Consider the following 20,225-nt stretch of genomic DNA (forward strand, 5'->3'; position numbering starts at 1 on the left):
TCTTGTAAATATATGTATAATTATTCACTTATTTATTTATTTATTTGTGTCTTTTTACACTGGATTATGTAGTGTACACACCTCTAAAGAGCGTTGGGGATTTGTCTGCAGTGTGGGCTGCAGTAGATAGGGGACTGAAGAGAGGATTATGTTGGTTGTCAACTGGAAATACTTAGCTCTGAGACAGGTTGCAAAGATACAGTTTTATGATTTTACTGTCCTGTTACATTTATTTTTAATACCCCCGTTCCTACATTCCTCAAGGAAAAAGGCGTGTCTCAGCATAACTTTATCAAGGCCAAAATATGTCTACCAGGTGGACATTGCAGCTTAGTGTTACAAACCCCAGGCCTCTGCGAAAGGTCACCACCTGACATTCATCTAACCTGACATTCATATTTTCACAGATCCCAGCAGGACTGCAGCTAACACCTGGCTGGATCCTGTGCATGGCCACCGTCCCACTCATGCCTTGGAAAAGACCCAGAAAAGCGGCGTAAAGAGAGGGGAAGAGGAGGAGAAACCAGAGGAAAGAGGCGCCGGCCAGAGGGAGAGACAACCTTCAGTTTGAGAGGAGGAAAAATCAGAAAGTAAGAGAATTTGTCGTTTTGCTTGGTGGCTGTAAACTGATGAATGAACACTGCACTCAATACAAATCAAATCAAATAAAAAAGATGAATTGCATGTCAAGTTCTGTTTTGAACATTAACATTAATATCTACTATTTGAAATTGAAATATTGTACAAAAACATAATCAATTGGGATATTTTAACGGCAACCAGTAACAGTTATTGGATCGAGGCTTATATTTATTGCTTTATGTAGGTACCCATGGGTTGATGGTAAACTAGGAATTGCAACAACATCACAAAAGTACAGTAAATATGAAATTGATATGATTGATAATCAGGGCCACAGCTATACATTTAGAAATGCTGTCACCAGTCTTAAATCCCACCCACAAACCCAAACAAGTAAAGTAAAGCCACCAACCAAACTCTGTACAATTTTCTGAGAATATAAAATTTTTAGCAATAAAATCTCAATAAATTAAGATCTAAATAATACGCAGATTAGGAAATGTGTGCTAAAAATATTCTACATTTAACATATTCAGCCAGACATTACTTAGCTTGCCTTTTTTTTTTTTTTTTTTAAGATAATTGCTCAGAATGTAAGCAAGTCTTATTTCCATTATTTTGGCTCTCCAAAAACTTTGATCTCTTTGGGACTGTTTCAGGACGCACAAATACCACAGCAGAGGAAAACATACATTCACCCATCGCCGTTTATTTTTGCACCGTGCTCTTGGCAGCACTTAACCAATCTCTTTAGCACAGACATGTTTAAAGGATTAAGGATTATGTTCAAAAGTGACCACGTCCCCTGTGGGGCCTCTTAATTACAATATAGGATTTAGCAGCATGTGCTCTGTGTAATTCACCTCAAGGATATGAGACTCGGGCTTTTACACAGTATGTTTGAAAAGATGTGTAAACAAGAGGAAGTAAGGACGACAGGGAGACTGACCAAAGTCAGGCAGCGGAGGGGTTTTTGTTTCTTTATTGGTTTGACCACAGTGGGTCTCATAAGAGCCGCTGTGTTGGCTTTTGAAATTATTTCTTGACTCAGCTGCAAGATGGAAGAGCACAGCCTGCTGGTCGAACACGAATGCTGGTTCTCTGCTTTAATGGCAGGCTGCAGGACTTCTAGGTTGCAAACAATGAGCTTGAGTGACTTCAAGTGGTGAGAGAAGGAACATCAGTAACCATTTAAAGGGGCACTGCACCTATTTTACAATTTAACATCAGTTTACTAGTCGTGACAAGTTCAGCTTTCTTTCTTTTCATTTAAATCCTTATTGATTCACAGTTAAATTTAAACAATATAACAACATATAAACAAGTTTAAAGAACAAAAACTGGACACAAAGTGCAAATTCAGTTAAAACATAAAAACTAAATCAAACTTTCAAAACAATATAAAAGACTTAAAGGTCCAGCATGTAACATTTAGGAGAATCTGTTGGCACAACTGGAATATAATCTTCATAGGTATGTTTTTTAATTAGCGTGTAATCACCTGATAATAAGAATCATTGTGTTTTCATTACCTTAAGAGCTGTTTATCTACAGAAGGAGCGGGTCCTTTTCCATGGAGGTTGTCATGTTGAACTGCCAGTACTACAGTAGTCTAGAACGGACAAGCCAGACACTGGCTCTAGATAGGGCCTATCATGTTTTTGTGAGTTTTGTGGCCACAGTTTCTCCTACACACCTGGAAGCTGTATTCTAATGGTTGCAACCTGAAACTTCACATCTAGATCTGAGCACTGATCGTTCAAAGTCAGGATGTCTTGACTTCTGCTGCTTTGATTTTCTTTCAAGTCTCCTGGTACAACCTTTTAAATACAGGACTCTGGGTGTTGCTATGCTAACGAGCACAAGTGCCAACAATTAAATACAATTACACAGAATTAGGAGAACACTCAAAATTCACTCAAAAACACTCAAATTAAATGCTGAAAACCGCTGATAGTATTTCTGAATCTGTGGGGTTGTCATGTTCATCAGTCACTACTATTAGTATAGTTGTTGCTAGTGTTGTTGCTGTGCACCTGTCTGTCTGTCTCTCTCTCTGTCTCTCTGTCTCTCTCTGTCTCTCTCTGTCTCTCTCTCTGTCTCTCTCTCTCTCTCACCCCAACTGGTCGAGGCAGACGACCACCCACCTAGAGCCAAAGGGTCTGTCCTAGGTTTCTGCCTCTTAACAGGCAGTTTTTCTTTGCCCCCGTCCCCAAGTGCTTGCTCATGGTGGTACTGTTGGGTCTCTGTAAATAATGTTATAAAGAGTTCGGTCTAGATCTGCTCTATTTGAAAAGTGTCCTGAGATAACTTCTGTTATGAATTGGCGCTATACAAATAAAATTGAATTGAACTGAATGCTTAAAGAGACTGCAGACCTCCACCCATATTATTTTTAAACTTGATTTATTATTTAAAGAATTGGTCTTCTCTTCGGGTACTCCCACAGTGCCATCCCCCAAAACTTCCCCTACTGATCCCCTAACCTCTTTAAATTTCTCTCATCCCACACAGATTTTTAATACAGATTAATATGGATCAAAATCAAAACATCTGTGACATTTATAGCTTTCCAAATGGACATTTTAAGCCAGATTTTTGGGGTTTACTGCATTGTCTTTAATCAGTTACCAGAGCCAGAGAATCATACAGACTTTCCTTGTCAGGCAACCACTGGTCATCAATTCAAATGTCTCTCAAAACTTTACATTTTGAATTAAACTAAAATTACATTTTCCATTAGTTAGGAGTTGCAAAAGAGTATCCGGTACAGAAAATGTGGCCTACTTTTTTCTAGTCGGAGGGTAAAATGTGTCAGTATCCATACAATTTACAATTAGTCCCACCCTCCTCTGGTTCACCCATTATGAATATGAATACAAATACAGATAATTTAGTTTGTTGAACAGATACAGATACAAATAATGGTGTACTCACACTTCCATACTATACGACACTGTGTTACATGTTTACTTATTTCCTTCTCTACTGCAGAAAATGGTGGCCATACCCCTCCAGTCTTTCTATCTGCTCATCACAGTGTCCCAACTGTGTTTATCACGCCTCGCCCATGGCGGGGCGTATTATGGACACAAACAGCCGCCTCAACAGCACCAGCCTTTGCCACAGTACAATGATGGGTATCCTCAGCAACAGTTTATGGGGAACGAGATGCCACACCTGCCTTATGGCAAAGAAGGGCCATTACTGCCTCAGTATGGGAAAGAGCTTCCTCAGCTGCCTTTACAGATGGGCAAAGAGAGACCACTGACTGATGGCAAAGGTGAGGTCAACTCGAGGAAAACTGCTATATGTTATTCTTGATGTTTGATTCGATAAGTAATTTAACTAATATACTACTGGTCAGACAATTTAATTATGTTTTCATTATTGTCTGAAAATGTGTACCAAAGTCAGTTATGGTGGTTGATGGAGGTTAAAGAAGTTATGAAGTTCTTTATTGTATTCAAGTCTTTAAACTACAAACATTATATGCTGTTTGTTATTGGATTACATTTATTTATTATTATTACTGGTTGCTTTTATTAGTTAACAGTACGATAAAATAGATTATAGTCCTACAATCTAGTTGTGTAGTTTACAATCATTATATATATATATATATATATATATATATATATATATATATATCTTTAGCTGAAATAGAAGAAAGAAACTTTTGATCAACTAATTGATAGACGTGCTCCTGATTAAAGGGCCTCTTCTATGGAGGCCACCATGTTGAAACGCCATATTTGTACAGTAGCCCAGAATGGACAAACCAAACACTGGCTGTAGATAGGGTCTTTTGTGTTTTTTTGAGTTTGAGTTTGAGTTTTCTTGATAACACAAATAAATAGGATATCAGATCACATCAGGACCATTTGTGATGGATCTGTTTTCAGTGTTGATTGATGTAGTGAAATGTTCCTTTTTTTTCACAGGACAAACATTCCCCAGAGGGGCTAAAGGTCCACCTCCCCTTGGTCCTGGAGGAGAAGGTCTCAGGGAGGGACCACAAGGAGTACAGGGCCCCCCTGGACCAACAGGGCCACCAGGACCAAAAGGCCCCCCTGGTCTACCAGGCCAGGGACTGCCAGGGATGCCAGGAAAGCCGGGGCCTACTGGTCCTCAAGGATACCCAGGAATTGGAAAACCTGGCATGCCAGGATTGCCAGGAAAACCTGGAGGACCCGGATTACCAGGACCAAAAGGTGACCTTGGTCCTGGTGGTGGTGAAGGACCAACTGGACTTCCTGGGCCTCAAGGACTCCCAGGTCCCCCTGGACTCCCTGGGATTTCAAAAGCAGGAGGTCAGGGGCTGCCTGGACACACAGGTCAGCCAGGGGAGCCTGGCCTAAAAGGAATACCTGGACTTCCTGGTCCTCCAGGCCCTAAGGGGGACAAAGGACTTGGTCTACCTGGTTTTCCAGGTTTAAAAGGACCTAACGGACCACCAGGGCCACCTGGAAATGTGGGCAACCCTGGGGTTGGTAAACCTGGTCTGAATGGTCTCCCTGGACAGCCAGGGATACCAGGAAAGCCTGGTCCTTCTGGAGAGCCAGGGCTGGCAGGGCCACCTGGTGATAGAGGGCAACCAGGACCACCAGGCTTGCCAGGAATTGGAAAACCAGGAAAAGATGGTTTCAGAGGGCAACCAGGGCTCCCTGGAGGGAAAGGCGAACTGGGCCCTCCTGGTTTACCAGGGGGTCCAGGCTTGCCAGGCTATGGTAAACCAGGGTTTCCAGGACCTAAGGGTCACAAGGGACATGCTGGTCTCCCTGGACCTCCAGGCCTAAAAGGTGATAAAGGTCATGGAGGTATTCCTGGGGTCATTGGTCCGACAGGTCCTAGTGGTATGCCTGGCCCACCAGGTCCAATAGGGCCTCCCGGTAGTCTTGGCTTCCCAGGGCAAAAGGGAGAGGATGGTGTTGCGGGACAAAAAGGATATCCAGGAATGAAGGGTGAAATAGGGCCTCCAGGTCTTCCAGGACAGCATGGTTTATCAGGAGCAGGTGGACAACCAGGACCAAGGGGTTTTCAAGGGCCCGTTGGCCCCAAAGGAGCATCTGGTATGAGGGGTCTACCTGGTGCCCCTGGAAATGGAGGACTATCTGGACCAAGAGGAGAGGGGGGGCAACCCGGAGAGAAAGGCCACCAGGGACCACAAGGTATTCCAGGGCTTACAGGACCAGGGGGACCAATTGGACCTCCTGGGCTTCCAGGGCAAAAAGGCGAAATAGGTCTACCTGGTAAAGCAGGCTATCCTGGTGAGGGAAAGCCAGGACTCCCGGGTCATATTGGTCCTCAAGGTAACACTGGCCCAAGTGGCCCCGCTGGATTTCCAGGGCAACCAGGACCACCTGGACCCCCTGGTCCTCCAGGGCTACCTGCTACATCTCCTGACCTCGGACAGATCCTCCCTGTGAGTGGTCCATACAATGGCCAAGGTTACAAGAAACAAAAGAACGGAGGCGAAATTGGTGGAAACGGCCTGGAGATGCCTGCGTTCACAGCTAAGCTCACAAATCCGTTCCCTCCTGTTGGCTCTCCTGTCATCTTCGACAAACTCCTGCACAATGGCAATCAGGACTACAATCCCCAAACCGGTATTTTCACCTGTAGCATACCAGGGATCTACTACTTTGCTTACCACGTCCACTGCAAGGGGGGTAATGTGTGGGTGGCACTGATGAAGAACAATGAGCCAGTAATGTACACATATGATGAATACAAAAAGGGCTTGCTGGATCAGGCGTCAGGGAGTGCTGTACTCCCGTTACGAAATGGAGACACTGTAAATATACAGCTGCCATCTGACCAGGCTGCAGGACTTTATGCTGGTCAATATGTCCACTCCACATTTTCTGGGTACTTATTGTACCCAATGTAAGAAATGTGCATAAATAAAGGCGACAGTAATGACGTATTGATGGTAATTTTTTACTATATTTGTGGTGAAGAAAAGGTACAATGTAGGTCAAGTTAAATGGTTTTCAATGATTGAATGCTATGCATTACATCTGCATTTAAATACATCAGTGGAGTCTAAGTCATTGGTTATGATATGTAAGAAGAAAGGTTTCTTGTGAATGCTCTTGGTTTTGGAGAGCAGAGGTAAAAAAAAAGATACAAATATCTCAGTTGTCATAATTCTTGTATGTTTACATTGTGCATTTATTCTTATATCCGTCCACATACAATATATCATGACATGGCTGGAGTAATTTCTGGAACAAAGAGGCTTTAGGTTGCAGAATTGTATTCACTTTTCACTCATTTCTTTTTTTGCTTTACAGTTATATACTGTATACTGGGCACATAAGAACGTATTAGTTTCATTGTACACTGCATTTACTCTCAGCTATCAGTACATAATGTTGGGTTATGTATTTGGGTCGTCATACAGTTAAGTTATTGTTAGTCTTTTTATGTTACTTTTAAACACAACTTAATCTTAATACAATTCTTTACACATTCATCCGACAGTAAAATATTCAGGCGAGTTTTTATTCCAATTTCAAACCATATTTCAGTCCAGAACAGAATGGAAGAAATGCTTTGCAGTTTTTCCCACAATTTGGCAGTTAAACTATCTTTTGATTCTTTGTTCTTGACCATGATTTGTCTTGTTTTGTTTGTGATAGATATGAATTCTTTGAAAGGTTTTTGTCAGTTTGTCAGTATTCTCTGTAATTTATTTGTTTGACTACTGATTACTTGGGATTGTGTTATTTCTGTGTGTTGACAGTAAATGACAGGAATTCACTCCAAAATGCAGAACACAACATACACGAATAATCACAAATATTCAAAAATATGCTCATGCTCATACCCATTCATACCTCTGTGTCTGTTTTTTTTTTAACTTTATTTCTTCAAACTGTGGATGTGCAATTTGTGTTTTTTCACTTCCTTTTTTGCTTTACTTTGGACAATCGTGCACAGCACTAAATAAGAAACTGTGCCTAGAGTATGTGAATTTTGATCTTTGTGAATGGTTAGATATTGGTTTAATAAAGAAATAAAAAACATTTGTCTTGACTTGACTTTCTTTTTGTTACACTTGAGCTTTCAGTTATATTTATGTGCGGCATACAATGGACATTGTCCCATCAGAACTATTACTTATTACAGTTATACAAAATTTTTGATGCATTGTTAGAAAAAAACAAAACAGTTGTCTTCTTTATCAACACAATGTATCAAGTTATAAGTTAACACCTGGAATCATTTAGTAATATTACCCCATTTCTTTATTAAAACCAGGTCACATCACACTTACTTTATTATTCTCACCTGAGATAAAAATCCTTTGCAATCACTACAATGTTGTTATTTTTTTTTTTTGGCCTTTTTGATTAATGGTGATAGGAAAGGTGGGGAGAGAGGGGATGACATGCAGCAAAAGGCCACAAGTTGGATCTGAACCCTGGGCCGCTACAGCGAGGACTCAGCCAACCTCACCTCCTGACTACAATGTTACAATGCAACAATGAAAAAGGACTTGAAGATTGGACTGCTGCACCACATATTAATGGAGCCTCAAATTGTTCGATATGACACTGTAACAAGGTATCAACTGCTGACCCTGCAGAGATATTTCAACCTTACATTTGCACATTCCTGCAGTGTATCACAGCTGCAAATGTTTAGTACCTCTGCATATTCTGACACATTCACATGAAATCTCCACTTAGTTGTTAAATGTTTTGCAATTCATGTTTGGTATGTGGTAGCTGTAGCAAAAAGAGAAGTTGCATTGCATTTGCAGTTTTACAACTTAAAGCGGAAGTAGGTAACTTTTATTAAAAAAATACTTTTCGTCATATTTGCTTAAATTTTCTCTATATCCTGACAGTGGTACGTCATCAAATACCAACGTTTTGGGTCCCTAGGAACGAGACTCAGCAATCAAGCTATCTTTCTTGGCTCTGATTGGTTGTTTTCAAATGCCACTGGGAGCACTAGGAGGAGAAGGAACCTGATTTTACATGATTATCTCTCATGTACCACTGAGAGAATTTTTTCCCAGTTGAAAAGGTACATCTTAAGTTTTGTAAAAACATACTTAGATTTATAGAAACTGTCCAAATCACAGTTGCAGAGCAAAGCTGTGCCAATTTCCCCTCTTAATTAAAATGATAAAAGAACAATAAATCAATTCATATTCCCATCAACACAGAGCATACTTAGAACAAGAAAGTCCAGTCAATAAACAAACTAGAAAGTTCAGACAAGTTTTCTTACCCTTCCAAAAAGACTAACTCAAACTCTTATGGGAGAAGACAGCATGACTGTAAAACTATCAGGAGAATAGGAGTTACTGCATGTCAGTGTTTTATTTAATTTAATAATATTTTTATATTAATAATTTTATATTATGTATTTATATATTATTTTATTATTTATTTCAGTACAGTATTAGCAATTATTTCAGTATATTATTATCATTTTTTTTAATTGTATAGTAGTATTCATTTCATTGTATTATTACTATTTATTTTTGTGTATTATTACTATTTATTTCATTGTATTATTAGTATTTATTTCAGTGTATTATTAGTATTATTAGTATTTATTTCAGTGTATTATTAGTATTTATATCAGTGTATTATTAGTATTATTAGTATTTATATCAGTGTATTATTAGTATTTATATCGGTGTATTATTAGTATTATTAGTATTTATATCAGTGTATTATTAGTATTTATTTCAGGTTATTATTAGTATTATTAGTATTTATGTCAGAGTATTATTAGTATTTATTTCAGTGTATTATTAGTATTTATTTCAGGTTATTATTAGTATTATTAGTATTTATATCAGTGTATTATTAGTATTTATTTCAGTGTATTATTAGTATTTATTTCAGTGTATTATTAGTATTTATTTCAGTGTATTATTAGTATTTATATCAGTGTATTATTAGTATTTATTTCAGTGTATTATTAGTATTTATTTCAGTGTATTATTAGTATTTATTTCAGTGTATTATTAGTATTTATATCAGTGTATTATTAGTATTTATTTCAGTGTATTATTAGTATTTATTTCAGGTTATTATTAGTATTTATATCAGTGTATTATTAGTATTATTAGTATTTATATCAGTGTATTATTAGTATTTATTTCAGGGTATTATTAGTATTTATATCAGTGTATTATTAGTATTTATTTCAGAGTATTATTAGTATTTATATCGGTGTATTATTAGTATTATTAGTATTTATATCAGTGTATTATTAGTATTTATATCGGTGTATTATTAGTATTATTAGTATTATTAGTATTTATTTCAGGTTATTAGAGAGCGAGAGTAGCTAGAGAGAGTCTGACCAATCAGACTTTGAGACGTCATCCTTCCTGTCTCCCCCCCTCCCTCCCCCCCTGTAGAGAGTCAGCTCTGCCTGTCAGCCAACACATCGATGGTTTAATGCTCCTGCTGAACACCAGATAAAAAGTAAGTGCCATCATTAATCCGACATGTCTTCACCAACGTTACCGGATAGTTTCTCCACCGACCTTCCCGTGTGTCTCTCACAGCTACAGTAACCTAGGCAACTCTCCCCTCAGCCCGCAGCTAACAGTCAGCTAGCAGTAGCTTGTGAGCTCAGCCGACGTATCCCCGTGCTTAAACCATTTAAGTTATTATTATATATATATATATGAGTGAATGCACCTGGGGTGAAGTGAAACCAATGCGGATACATCTGGGCTGACATGCAAACGATTAGGATTAAAAATCCAGGCGTTAATCCGTGCTAACCTAACGTTAGCTTCCAGCGGTGGAAAGCACATTTTACTCGAGTGACAGCTGAGGTTACTTTAGTCTTTTCTTCTCACGACACCACTTCTACTCCACATTTTCAGAGGGAAATATTGTAGTCTTTACTCCACTGCGAGGGTCCGTCAGCTACGACGCTGAAGTTGGCCTCCGATTCGGCACTTAAGGGGAAAGTTAAGGGGAAATTAATTTATTGTGCAGTGCGACTGTTTGTCCACTGATTGTCTGTTTTTTGTGACACTTCTTGATGTGAAAACGTTTTAGACATTTTAGGTAAGACATCAGCTTCGCCTGACACCTACGATTGTATCTGTGAAACTTTTATTTTATTTGGGAAAATGCTAAAGGGGAGATTTCACCGTTTATGTTTTACACCAAGACCTCATTAGACCAGGTCCAGATCCAAAACCACTGCACCTAGACCTCTCAAATCTGGACTGGATTGATGTACAGACCCTGTAGATTCATAAAAACACATCTCTGATTTGTGAAACCTTTATTCTATTTGTGAAAATGCATTAAAGACACATTTCACACTTTTTCAGCACATAGACCGCATTAAACAAGGTCCAGATCCAAAACCACTGCACCTAGACCTCTCAAATCTGGACTGGATTGATGTACAGACCCTGAAGATTCATAAAAACACAGTCTCTGATTTGGAAACCTTTATTCTATTTGTGAAAATGCATTAAAGACACATTTCACACTTTTTTCAGCACATAGACCGCATTAAACCAGGTCCGGATCCAAAACCACTGCACCTAGACCTCTCAAATCTGGACTGGATTGATGTACAGACCCTGTAGATTCATAAAAACACACTCTCTGATTTGTGAAACCTTTATTCTATTTGTGTAAATGCATTAAAGACACATTTCACACTTTTTTCAGCACATAGACCGCATTAAACCAGGTCCGGATCCAAAACCACTGCACCTAGACCTCATATCTTTGTGGTTTTCGAGGCTGTTGTGGTGTTGCAATTGGACAGGGACAACTCTTGTGTTACACTTTGTTATATTTTGATTTCAGATATCCATCATGGCTTCTCGAGCAGGTCCGAGAGCGGCAGGCACAGATGGCAGCGACTTTCAGCACCGGGAACGGGTAGCCTCACACTACCAGATGAGGTAGGAAAATCAAACTAGTAGAAACATCAGATCTGTTGATTAAGTTTGTTAACCGTACCTATCTGTCTCATTTGGCGCAGTGTTGCCTTGAAGTCTGAAATCCGTAAACTCAACATTGTCCACGTGCTCATCTGGGTGCTGATGGCGGCTCAGGTAACGACAAACCTTTTCGGAAACTGTCTCGAACCTTGAAAATAAGAGTTGTTTTTGACTGACAGTTGTAGCAGTGTGTCTAGCCGTGACTCTGTGTTGTCTCTCCTCTCTCAGGTGACAGTGAGTCAGCTGAGCTTGGTGTCCCACAAGGTTGTAGCCTCTCCGTACCAGTGGGAGTACCCCTACCTCCTGAGCATAATCCCTACAGTCTTCAACTTCTTGGCATTGCCCCGCAACAACATCAGCTACCTGGTCATCTCCATGATCAGCGCCGGGCTCTTCTGCGTGGCCCCGCTGATCTACGGCAGCATGGAGATGTTCCCTGTTGCGCAACAGCTCTATCGGCACGGCAAGGCATACCGCTTCATCTTCGGCTTCTCTGCCGTGACGGTCATGTACCTGGTGATCGTCATCGCTGTGCAGGTGCACGGCTGGCAGCTCTACTACAGCAAGAAGCTGCTTGACCAGTGGTTCACCAGCACGCAGGAGAAGAAGAAGAAATGAGTGCACCCGAAGCACACTTAGCACTGAGATCCTCTGTGTTTGTTTGTTGGCTCACGTGGACAAAGAGGATCTTAGAGCTGAGGAAACTAGTCGCTGAGCTGGTGAATCGAGCCAGCCAAGACTAAGAGAAGAGACTCCCAAAAGTATTCTGGTCCTTCGTCATCTTTTTCTATATTTATATTTGACAGTGAGAATATCATTGTTGTATTGTGTGAAGAAAATCAGTCCCTAGACGGCTTGTGACTGCTTCCACCACTCTGTACATTGTTCCTCCGGGAATTTCATCATTCATAAATAATAAACTGCAAATGTTTTCTGTTTGTATGTCTGTACCTTGTTATTTCAGGTACTTAAAGTATAAACAGACCAAGGGTAACTGGAAGAAGACTGTAATAACATGTGAGTCTTTATTTTGGAAACAAAAGCAAAAATAAATTTGAAGACCAGACTGGATTGCGGGGCAGTTGTGAATATTTTTGGCTACTACTAAGAAAATATCCGAGGCTATTTTGCATTTTTTTGTTTTAGATCTCAGAACAGAGTTTCACTTCTAATCCTCTTTATCACTTCTCAGAAGATTAGTGTTGTGTCTGTGCAAATGAGCTTCCTTGCCTGACCCTTGGTTAAATTTACAACACAACCTATGTGCTTTCCCACCCTGTTTGTGTGTGTGTGTGTGTGTGTGTGTGTGTGTGTGTGTGTGTGCAGTCAAAACACTCCCTGTAGGGCGAGGCGTGTAAAAGAGGAAGGAAAGTGGGAGTTACAGTGAAATGAAGGTCACAGCTGACCAAGCACACAAGGTCAGAGGAGCAATGTTTTTGAAAGATGGATTATGGATGTCGACTTTTCTAGAGACATTCACATCAGTTAAAATAGAATCAAAAGGTTTTATTGTTATGATTATTATGATTTTAAAAAGCAGTTAGTTAACCATGACATCAACTAAACCACATAACAAAGGCCGCAGTTAAATGTGTATTTGAATCAAATTCAAAAGCTCTCCAGTAGTTCTGATAGTTACCTTTGTCCCAAAGGAGGCGCCAATGAGCAGCAGTCTTAATACATTCAACATGCTTCTGTCTCCTCTGCCTCCACCTCCCACTAACGTCCTCCAGATGCTCTGTGGAAATAAATTTGTGAAGAAGAAATCAAGATAGTATAGAAAACAAAATATATTACGATACAAGACAGTTCTACACAGGTATACTTTAACAGACAAATGTGACTGTTAAGGCAAAATGTAACTCGGTTTTAGTGGATGAGTGCACAGTTGTAGGAGTTGTGAGCAAGATGTGGGTTAAATTCCAAGTTTATTGGTAATTTTCTTCATCACGTGATGAATCAAACGTCTATGGCTAAGACACATCTGATAAACTAACACAACAGACCTTGTGTTTCACATTGATAGCACTAATGTACAGTTACAAATTAACAAGATAAGCTGCACGTTACCTAGCATTCAGCAGCATTTACTCAGCCAGGTTGTAAAGCTAAAACCTGGGTTCAGCTCTGAGTCAGTCAGTGAAACATCTGAGGAGAAATTGTTATAAAAGTCAAATCTCAGTGTCTCAGTGGGTTAGATTGTTAGTTATGTGAGGTGATGAAAACCAGTTTCCGTTCTCATTAAGTAGCTCAAGCTGTACAATCCTTAAATTCAGACACCCTGTTTGAAGATTAAAAAACTCAGACAGAAACACCTGAACAGGAAGTTTAACCTTGCCGTCCCTATATAGAAGTAAAATGAAAATGTGAAGCGTAATTAACATAAATAATGTTGTAGGTGTTGTAGGTGAGCTACAGGAGAATTTAAAGATTGGATGCTTAAACAGCAGACAATTTTGCTTTCATATGATGTCTTGGTCCATTGTGACACTGTTGCAGGGAGAACTGACTGCTTTTAATCTCACAAATCAATGACTGAATAATAAAAAAAGATGTGGGTTAAGGCTTGAGTGCACTTTTAAGTTTTAAAAAACAACATCAAGGTTGAAATCTCTGTTGAACAATAGCTCCACCAGCAGCAGCTGATTCCACCAGTGTATCTGACAGGAACATAGTTGGAAAGTAGAGTTTGTCTTTATTCTTGAGGCAGTTCATAGGATACAACAATATATGTTTGGTTTTAGTATTTAAAAGCTCTTTTTTATTTTATACAATTGGCCACAAAGTCTGACTATTATTCCAATAACAGATTTCAGACCCCAATGTCACCTTCAGGAACTTATTGTCACCACTAAATGGTGACCATCAATGTCAAATGAATTGTCTGTTATGGAAGTTGGAGCTGGATTCTTACTGAATATGTTTGCTTGATTACTTTCTTACAGGTTGAAGGCTGATGTCCAACTTTAAACGTTTGAGTAAAATTTCAGATGCTCATGGTTATTTATTCTATAACCCTCTGCTTCTAATCCAGATCAGCCAAGAACCCCACAGAGGTAGACTTACTCACTGGTACCGTGAGCCTTCCACTCGTCAGCTGGAGCTGGATTCAGCGACACATCACCAGACCACATAAGTTGACATCTTTGTGGAAGGGACCACTGCAGCTGCATTGTCGACTACTTCGCTGAAGGGACTGTGTGTGTTTGATGGTTGCAGGAGGACTGCTGTTGACACAGTCTGTGGGAACTACTGAAAGAGTCTTTAGGTTGGTCCACTTTCCAGTGTTTAGTATATTTATCTTTCATATCACTACTAGTAAACATTCATGAGCGAGACAGATTTTTTGTCTTTATTTTTTGCAGTGTATATTCTGTAAATGCGTGAAAGGTACAAAAGATCCAAAATGCAATTCACCTGCATTCGTTAATAAAATAAATGTTAAATCTACATTAATATTCAATAATAGACTCCTCTCTTTCTCAGTTAAATTAATTCATTTCTTGTCAAGAGTTATGAATTACGTGAACGTTTGTCAGTAATCAACAATAAGTTAGCGAACTTTAAAATTAACTTGTGTTAAGTGTTTTATAGTGTTGCAGTTCCTCACTCTGACCACTGGAGGGCACCCTTCATTGAACTGAACACTATTATATTATTAGATTTCAATTCTTAACATTTATAATTTGAAATTAAATGAAAATCAATCATAAGATAATTTATTAGTGCAAATATCCAGTTTTTATTTCCTACACCAATGTTGGTTTGAATGTGTCCGCTGAGGGATTGTGAATGTAATGATAGATTATAAATGAAGTTTTTAAAAACTTCAAGAAATGTAAACAGAAAGTAAATTGTCTAGTAGAACAATGACCCAGCATCAGGAACAAGAAGACACAGATTTTGTCCAAAAAGAATCCTATTGAGTCTGTATAATTGGTAAAAATGAAACTCCAGCACCGAGCGAGACTCGAACCAGACACTGATGTCCAGTTGGAAGAATGGGGATCCTCCTGAAGCCCCAGTCTGGACCAGGAGGACCCACCAGAGCTGCCACACATACAGTACTGAGGGCAAGACTGGGTTCAACACTGATCCATTCAAACCTGTGGTCACTGTAGTTCTGCTCTTTATGATCAATGTCACAGACACAAAGTATATTTTTTTTGTCCTCAACAAACGCAACAACATATAAGTATGAATACCTTGATGTGTCATCTTTTTTTTTACTGAAGATGGTTACTTAATTATCTAGTAATTATTCTCATTCTAATGGATTCTTCTTAAATAGTTCTTCAGTTTTAAAGACACACTAACATTTTCCGTCTGAATTCTTTAAATCTTTGATAATTTCGTACAGCTGGAAATTGTAATTTAATCAGTAAAAAGGTATAATATTAAATCTCTCCAAAGACTGGGAGAGTTGGTTTTAATCCAGCTGTACTTGTGGAGTTTAACTGTATCAGTAATGTACAAACACTGAGAGACTGTCTGGGAATTATAATGCAGAATGAGGGATTGAACTACCAACCTTGTAACTCCACACCCAGATGTCTAACCCTGAGTCTATCCAACCAGATATTATTGGTTGGATTCTTTTAACAATAACCTGAACATGTTCCTAAACAGAGGCAGACTCAGATGTAACTCTGACTTCCAACCTTAGAGTGGATCTTCTGGTATCTGAGCTACAACACTGCTATCATTAGAGAGGAATATTAGTGGGAATAGCTCAGTGAGATAAGCAGCTGATGTAGTTGTTACCTGAGGTTGAAGGTTCAAACCCAAGATCACTTGTTCTTAAGTTTTCTCCTCAGTAATATGAACAATAAATACAACAACGAAAAACAAATTCCTGGCCTCAGGTATAGCTCAGGGAGATAAAGTGATGCTATTTGATGATCTGAGGTAGAGAGATCAAATCCAGGGTGTCTTTTAATCTCCTCAAAGAAGTCAAGAAAAACTAACATGGACTCTACTGTCCTCATGTGTAGTTCAGTGAATAAGCAGAATGTCTGATTGGAAGTTTTGAGGATGTGGGTTCGAGCCTCGCTCAACTCTGAATTTTAAATTCAATGTTCAAATAAACTCTGTGTCTCAGATCAAATTAAGGTTATGGATTTTAAAATAATTTTATTGAACAGTGAAAGAGCATTAACACTGGCAACACCACCGGAGAACCCTCCGACCAGTTGCCATTTTCCACAGAGAAGACTTCCTTGTGGAAATTGCCAATTGGTTGTCCCAACTGGCATCCGGCAGCTTGCTGGAGGAGGTGCTGTTAGAGAGAGAGAGAGGGAGAGGGAGAAAGAGAGAGAGAGAGAGCAGTTAGTACAAGTACCAAGACATCATCCAGCACAATTCAACAACGTGTTTTAAAAATTTATAAAGGGTCACATTCACTTCATTTACTTTCAAATTATTTCCACTGCAGGGGAGGTAAGGGGGGGCCGTGTCCCCCTGATGAGTGGAAGAAGATGCTACTATTTATTACTGCTATATTAAGATGTTACTATGTTAAGATGATACTAGATTACTACTATATTAAGAAGCTACTATATTACTACTTTATTAAGATGCTATTATATTAAGAAGCTACTATATATTGATACTATATTAAGATACTACTATATATTGATACTATATTAAGATGCTTTTATATTAAGAAGCTACTATATATTGATACTATATTAAGATACTACTATATATTACTACTTTATTAAGATGCAATTATATTAAAAAGCTACTATATATTGATACTATATTAAGATGCTATTATATTAAGATGCTTCCTCTGACAATAACAGCAGGAAAACAACAACAACAACAACAACAACAACTACTGTAGCTTTTAGCTGTTTCACTGACCTTATAAGTCACAACGAACTCCAGTTCTTCATTTTGTTTTCTGCGTTAGTTGGCTTTTTGTCACTCCTCATTAACCTGATTGAGTCCACCTGATCCTTATTTAAAGGCTGCTCTCTCTTTCGCTCACTCTTTAACCTGCATGGCAGCAGTTCTGGTAAGAGGAGTTGATCTTATGCTTTGGTGCTGAGTTCATTTTAGTTTAACTGAGAACTTTATTTATCCTTGTTTAAGATAAGACGATAAGCTTTGTTCCTAGAAAGTTTTCTGCCTTCTTGGTGCACATGTTTGTGTGTTTAGTCTTCAGCACTGATATTTTCACTGATAAATGATCTTTAATTTCGTTTCAAATTAGAGATGGAGAATTATGGATTTGGATTTCTGATCTGAAGGTGACATTGGGATCTGTCTATAGTTACTGGAATAACAATGGTAAAAGGAGATTATCTAAGATTAACTAATTCTGATCTTATGTTTGTCTTCTTTCAGAGTCAACAGTTCATGTGTTTTGTTTTGTTTTGGGGAAATGTATAATTCCTAAATGCAACTTTAAGTTGTAAAATAAAATTTTACAATTTAAAGTTGCATTTCAGAGAATTGAAGATTGTTTGTCTTCCAGTTCCATTACAGTTCATGTATTTTTGTTTTTTTCTCATAAATGTAACTTTGAGTTTTGGGAAAATAAACAGTTTCTTCTGATCTGATGTCCACGATGGTCAAATCATTATCTAATTTACATATCTCAGAAGTTCTGTGACAAGCTAATATACATACACAAGAGTGAGTCCTCTAACTCTGGCTTTTAGATAGTTCTTAAGTGAGTGAGTATAAAATGGCTAACGCTGGCCTTTATGGAAGACTTACTAATATTTAAAACGTATTATATGATAAAACAGCCAGTAATAAATGCCCCTGTTCAATTAACTTATTTTGGTTAGACGCTCTGGAGCTGAAATATACATAATATAATTGATTTGAATTGAACATGGGAGGGTGTCATTAGTTTAATGAAGTAAAATAAAAACTGACCGTTCAACTTTACATTGATTAAACACAGAATAATTACCTCAATTATATTTTATTTAATCATATTTAGCAGTCCTCCTAGCTTTTCTAGCTAATATATTTTGATACAGAAATTCATGTAAAACATTTAATTGTTACTAATGTTTTTATGTAAAAGATAGATCTAATAGTTTAATGAAGAGTGATAATGAAGAGCAACACCATGAAACATGAATTAATATTAAAGCCGTTAACTAAGTTAGTGTTGATTACTGATAGAGGTTAACGTAACTCTTGACCAGAAATTTCACTTAGGAAGTGAAGTCATTTATTGGAAATAAATATGTAGATTTAACATTTATTTTATTGACCGTTCTCCAACATTATGACTGGAAAGTGGACTTACCTGAAGACTCTTCTGCAGTAAGTCTAAGGTTCTTGGTTGATCTGGATTAGAAGCAGAAAGTTATGCATTAATAACACCGAACACTCGAATGTTTAAAGTTCTGTTGGAGATTTTACAATGAATACTGTGCAAGAACAAGTGATAACAACATAGATGACAACAGCTTTGGCAGTAGATTGTAAGGACAAGGTGAAACATACTTTTTATAATCAACATTAAGACAGAAAGTGGACCAACCTGAAGACTCTTACATAGTTCCCACAGAGCGTATCAACAGCAGTCCTCCTGCAAACATCAAACACAGAATAAATTATCCCAACTTTGAGTTGCATTAACTTAAAGTTGAACCACGGTTTTAATTTATCTTTTAAACTTTTTTTTTTTTTTTTTAAACTTTGGATAATAAAGCAACCAACTTCAGTAACAGACATCACTGACATTGATTGCCACCATTAAGTGTTTTTAGGATTTCTGTTCCTGAAGGTGATACTGGGGGTCTGGAATCAGTACAATTATTGGAGGACTTTGTGGCCAATTGTATCACATTAAAAAGAACTTTTAAATACTAAAACAAAATAGATATTGTGACAATAGTTGTATCCTATAAACTGCCTCAAGTATAAAGACAAACTCCACTTTCCAACAATGGTCCTGTCAGATACACTGGTGGAATAATACAATCAATAATAATAAGTCAGTATATCTTATTGGAAAGTAGAGGATGTGACTTTGTTGTGATCTCTGTGGCGCACACTCTCCAATATGCGTAATTTACGCACAGCTTCATTTATTATCTACCAACATGTAGTTGTGTCATATGGTCCAGAATTATTACAGAAATCATAAAGCTACAACTAATTATTGACAGAGCAAACAGCCACTGCACAAACTGTTTCCATGTCAACAAACAGCAGCCACTGCACTGCAGCAGCTGCTTCATGGTCACAATCTTCCGCCAGTAGCTTTGTTGTTCGAGAGGCTGTTCGCTTGTCGCTTTCGCTGAATGCTCATTAACAGGTGGCGTTGATTTCCTCTGACAATAACAACAGGAAAACTAGCTGTTAGCGAGTTATCAACGCAGCGAGCCTGTGTTTGTTTGTGTTTGTGTTTGTTTGTGTGGCCGTTCAGCCTCTGACTGACCTTATAACTCACAACAAACTCCAGTTCTTCGTCTTATTTTCCTCCAGTCTCTCTCCTTTCTTCCTCTCGTCCCCACGTGAAGCAGGTCATGTATCCCGAGTGGCCGCGAACTTTCCGCCCAGCTGCTGCCGCGGATGCGTCATCGCGTCAGTTCGCCTGAGCAGCCAGGTAGGGAGTCTGTTCCCTGGTGGGGGAATACTGGGAATACCAAAGAGGGCAAAGGGGAAAACAATAATTTTTAGATGCATATTTTATGGTATATGCTGT

General features: G+C 38.5%; 2 protein-coding genes and 1 long non-coding RNA gene across 4 annotated transcripts in view; 2 read left to right on the forward strand and 1 right to left on the reverse strand.

Moving 5' to 3' along the window:
* The window catches only part of col8a1b (collagen, type VIII, alpha 1b), a 28,495-nt gene extending 20,879 nt beyond the window's left edge, over positions 1–7,616 (forward strand). For both annotated transcript variants that reach the window (XM_051427418.1, XM_051427417.1), the window contains exons 2-4: positions 408–590; positions 3,577–3,865; positions 4,527–7,616. In XM_051427418.1, the coding sequence (XP_051283378.1) occupies positions 3,580–3,865; positions 4,527–6,475 (2,235 nt within the window). In that variant the 5' untranslated portion in view covers positions 408–590; positions 3,577–3,579 and the 3' untranslated portion in view covers positions 6,476–7,616. The remainder of the gene's footprint in view (positions 1–407; positions 591–3,576; positions 3,866–4,526) is intronic.
* Positions 7,617–9,968: 2,352 nt separating this feature from the next.
* On the forward strand, positions 9,969–12,613 carry jagn1b (jagunal homolog 1b). The gene is made up of 4 exons (XM_051427435.1): positions 9,969–10,046; positions 11,406–11,503; positions 11,584–11,656; positions 11,771–12,613. The coding sequence occupies exons 2-4, from the start codon at positions 11,415–11,417 to the stop codon at positions 12,158–12,160; spliced, it is 552 nt and encodes a 183-aa protein (XP_051283395.1). The 5' UTR covers positions 9,969–10,046; positions 11,406–11,414; the 3' UTR covers positions 12,161–12,613.
* A 4,042-nt stretch (positions 12,614–16,655) lies between these two features.
* On the reverse strand, positions 16,656–20,031 carry LOC127378539 (uncharacterized). Its single transcript, XR_007888072.1, has 4 exons — positions 19,959–20,031; positions 19,056–19,103; positions 18,819–18,859; positions 16,656–16,820 (listed from the first exon to the last, which is right to left on the reverse strand). It is a non-coding gene; the product is annotated as an uncharacterized LOC127378539 (long non-coding RNA).
* Between the last annotated feature and the right edge of the window lie 194 nt (positions 20,032–20,225).

Source organism: Dicentrarchus labrax, unplaced genomic scaffold (assembly GCF_905237075.1).
Source record: "Dicentrarchus labrax unplaced genomic scaffold, dlabrax2021, whole genome shotgun sequence".
Lineage (NCBI taxonomy): Eukaryota > Metazoa > Chordata > Actinopteri > Moronidae > Dicentrarchus > Dicentrarchus labrax.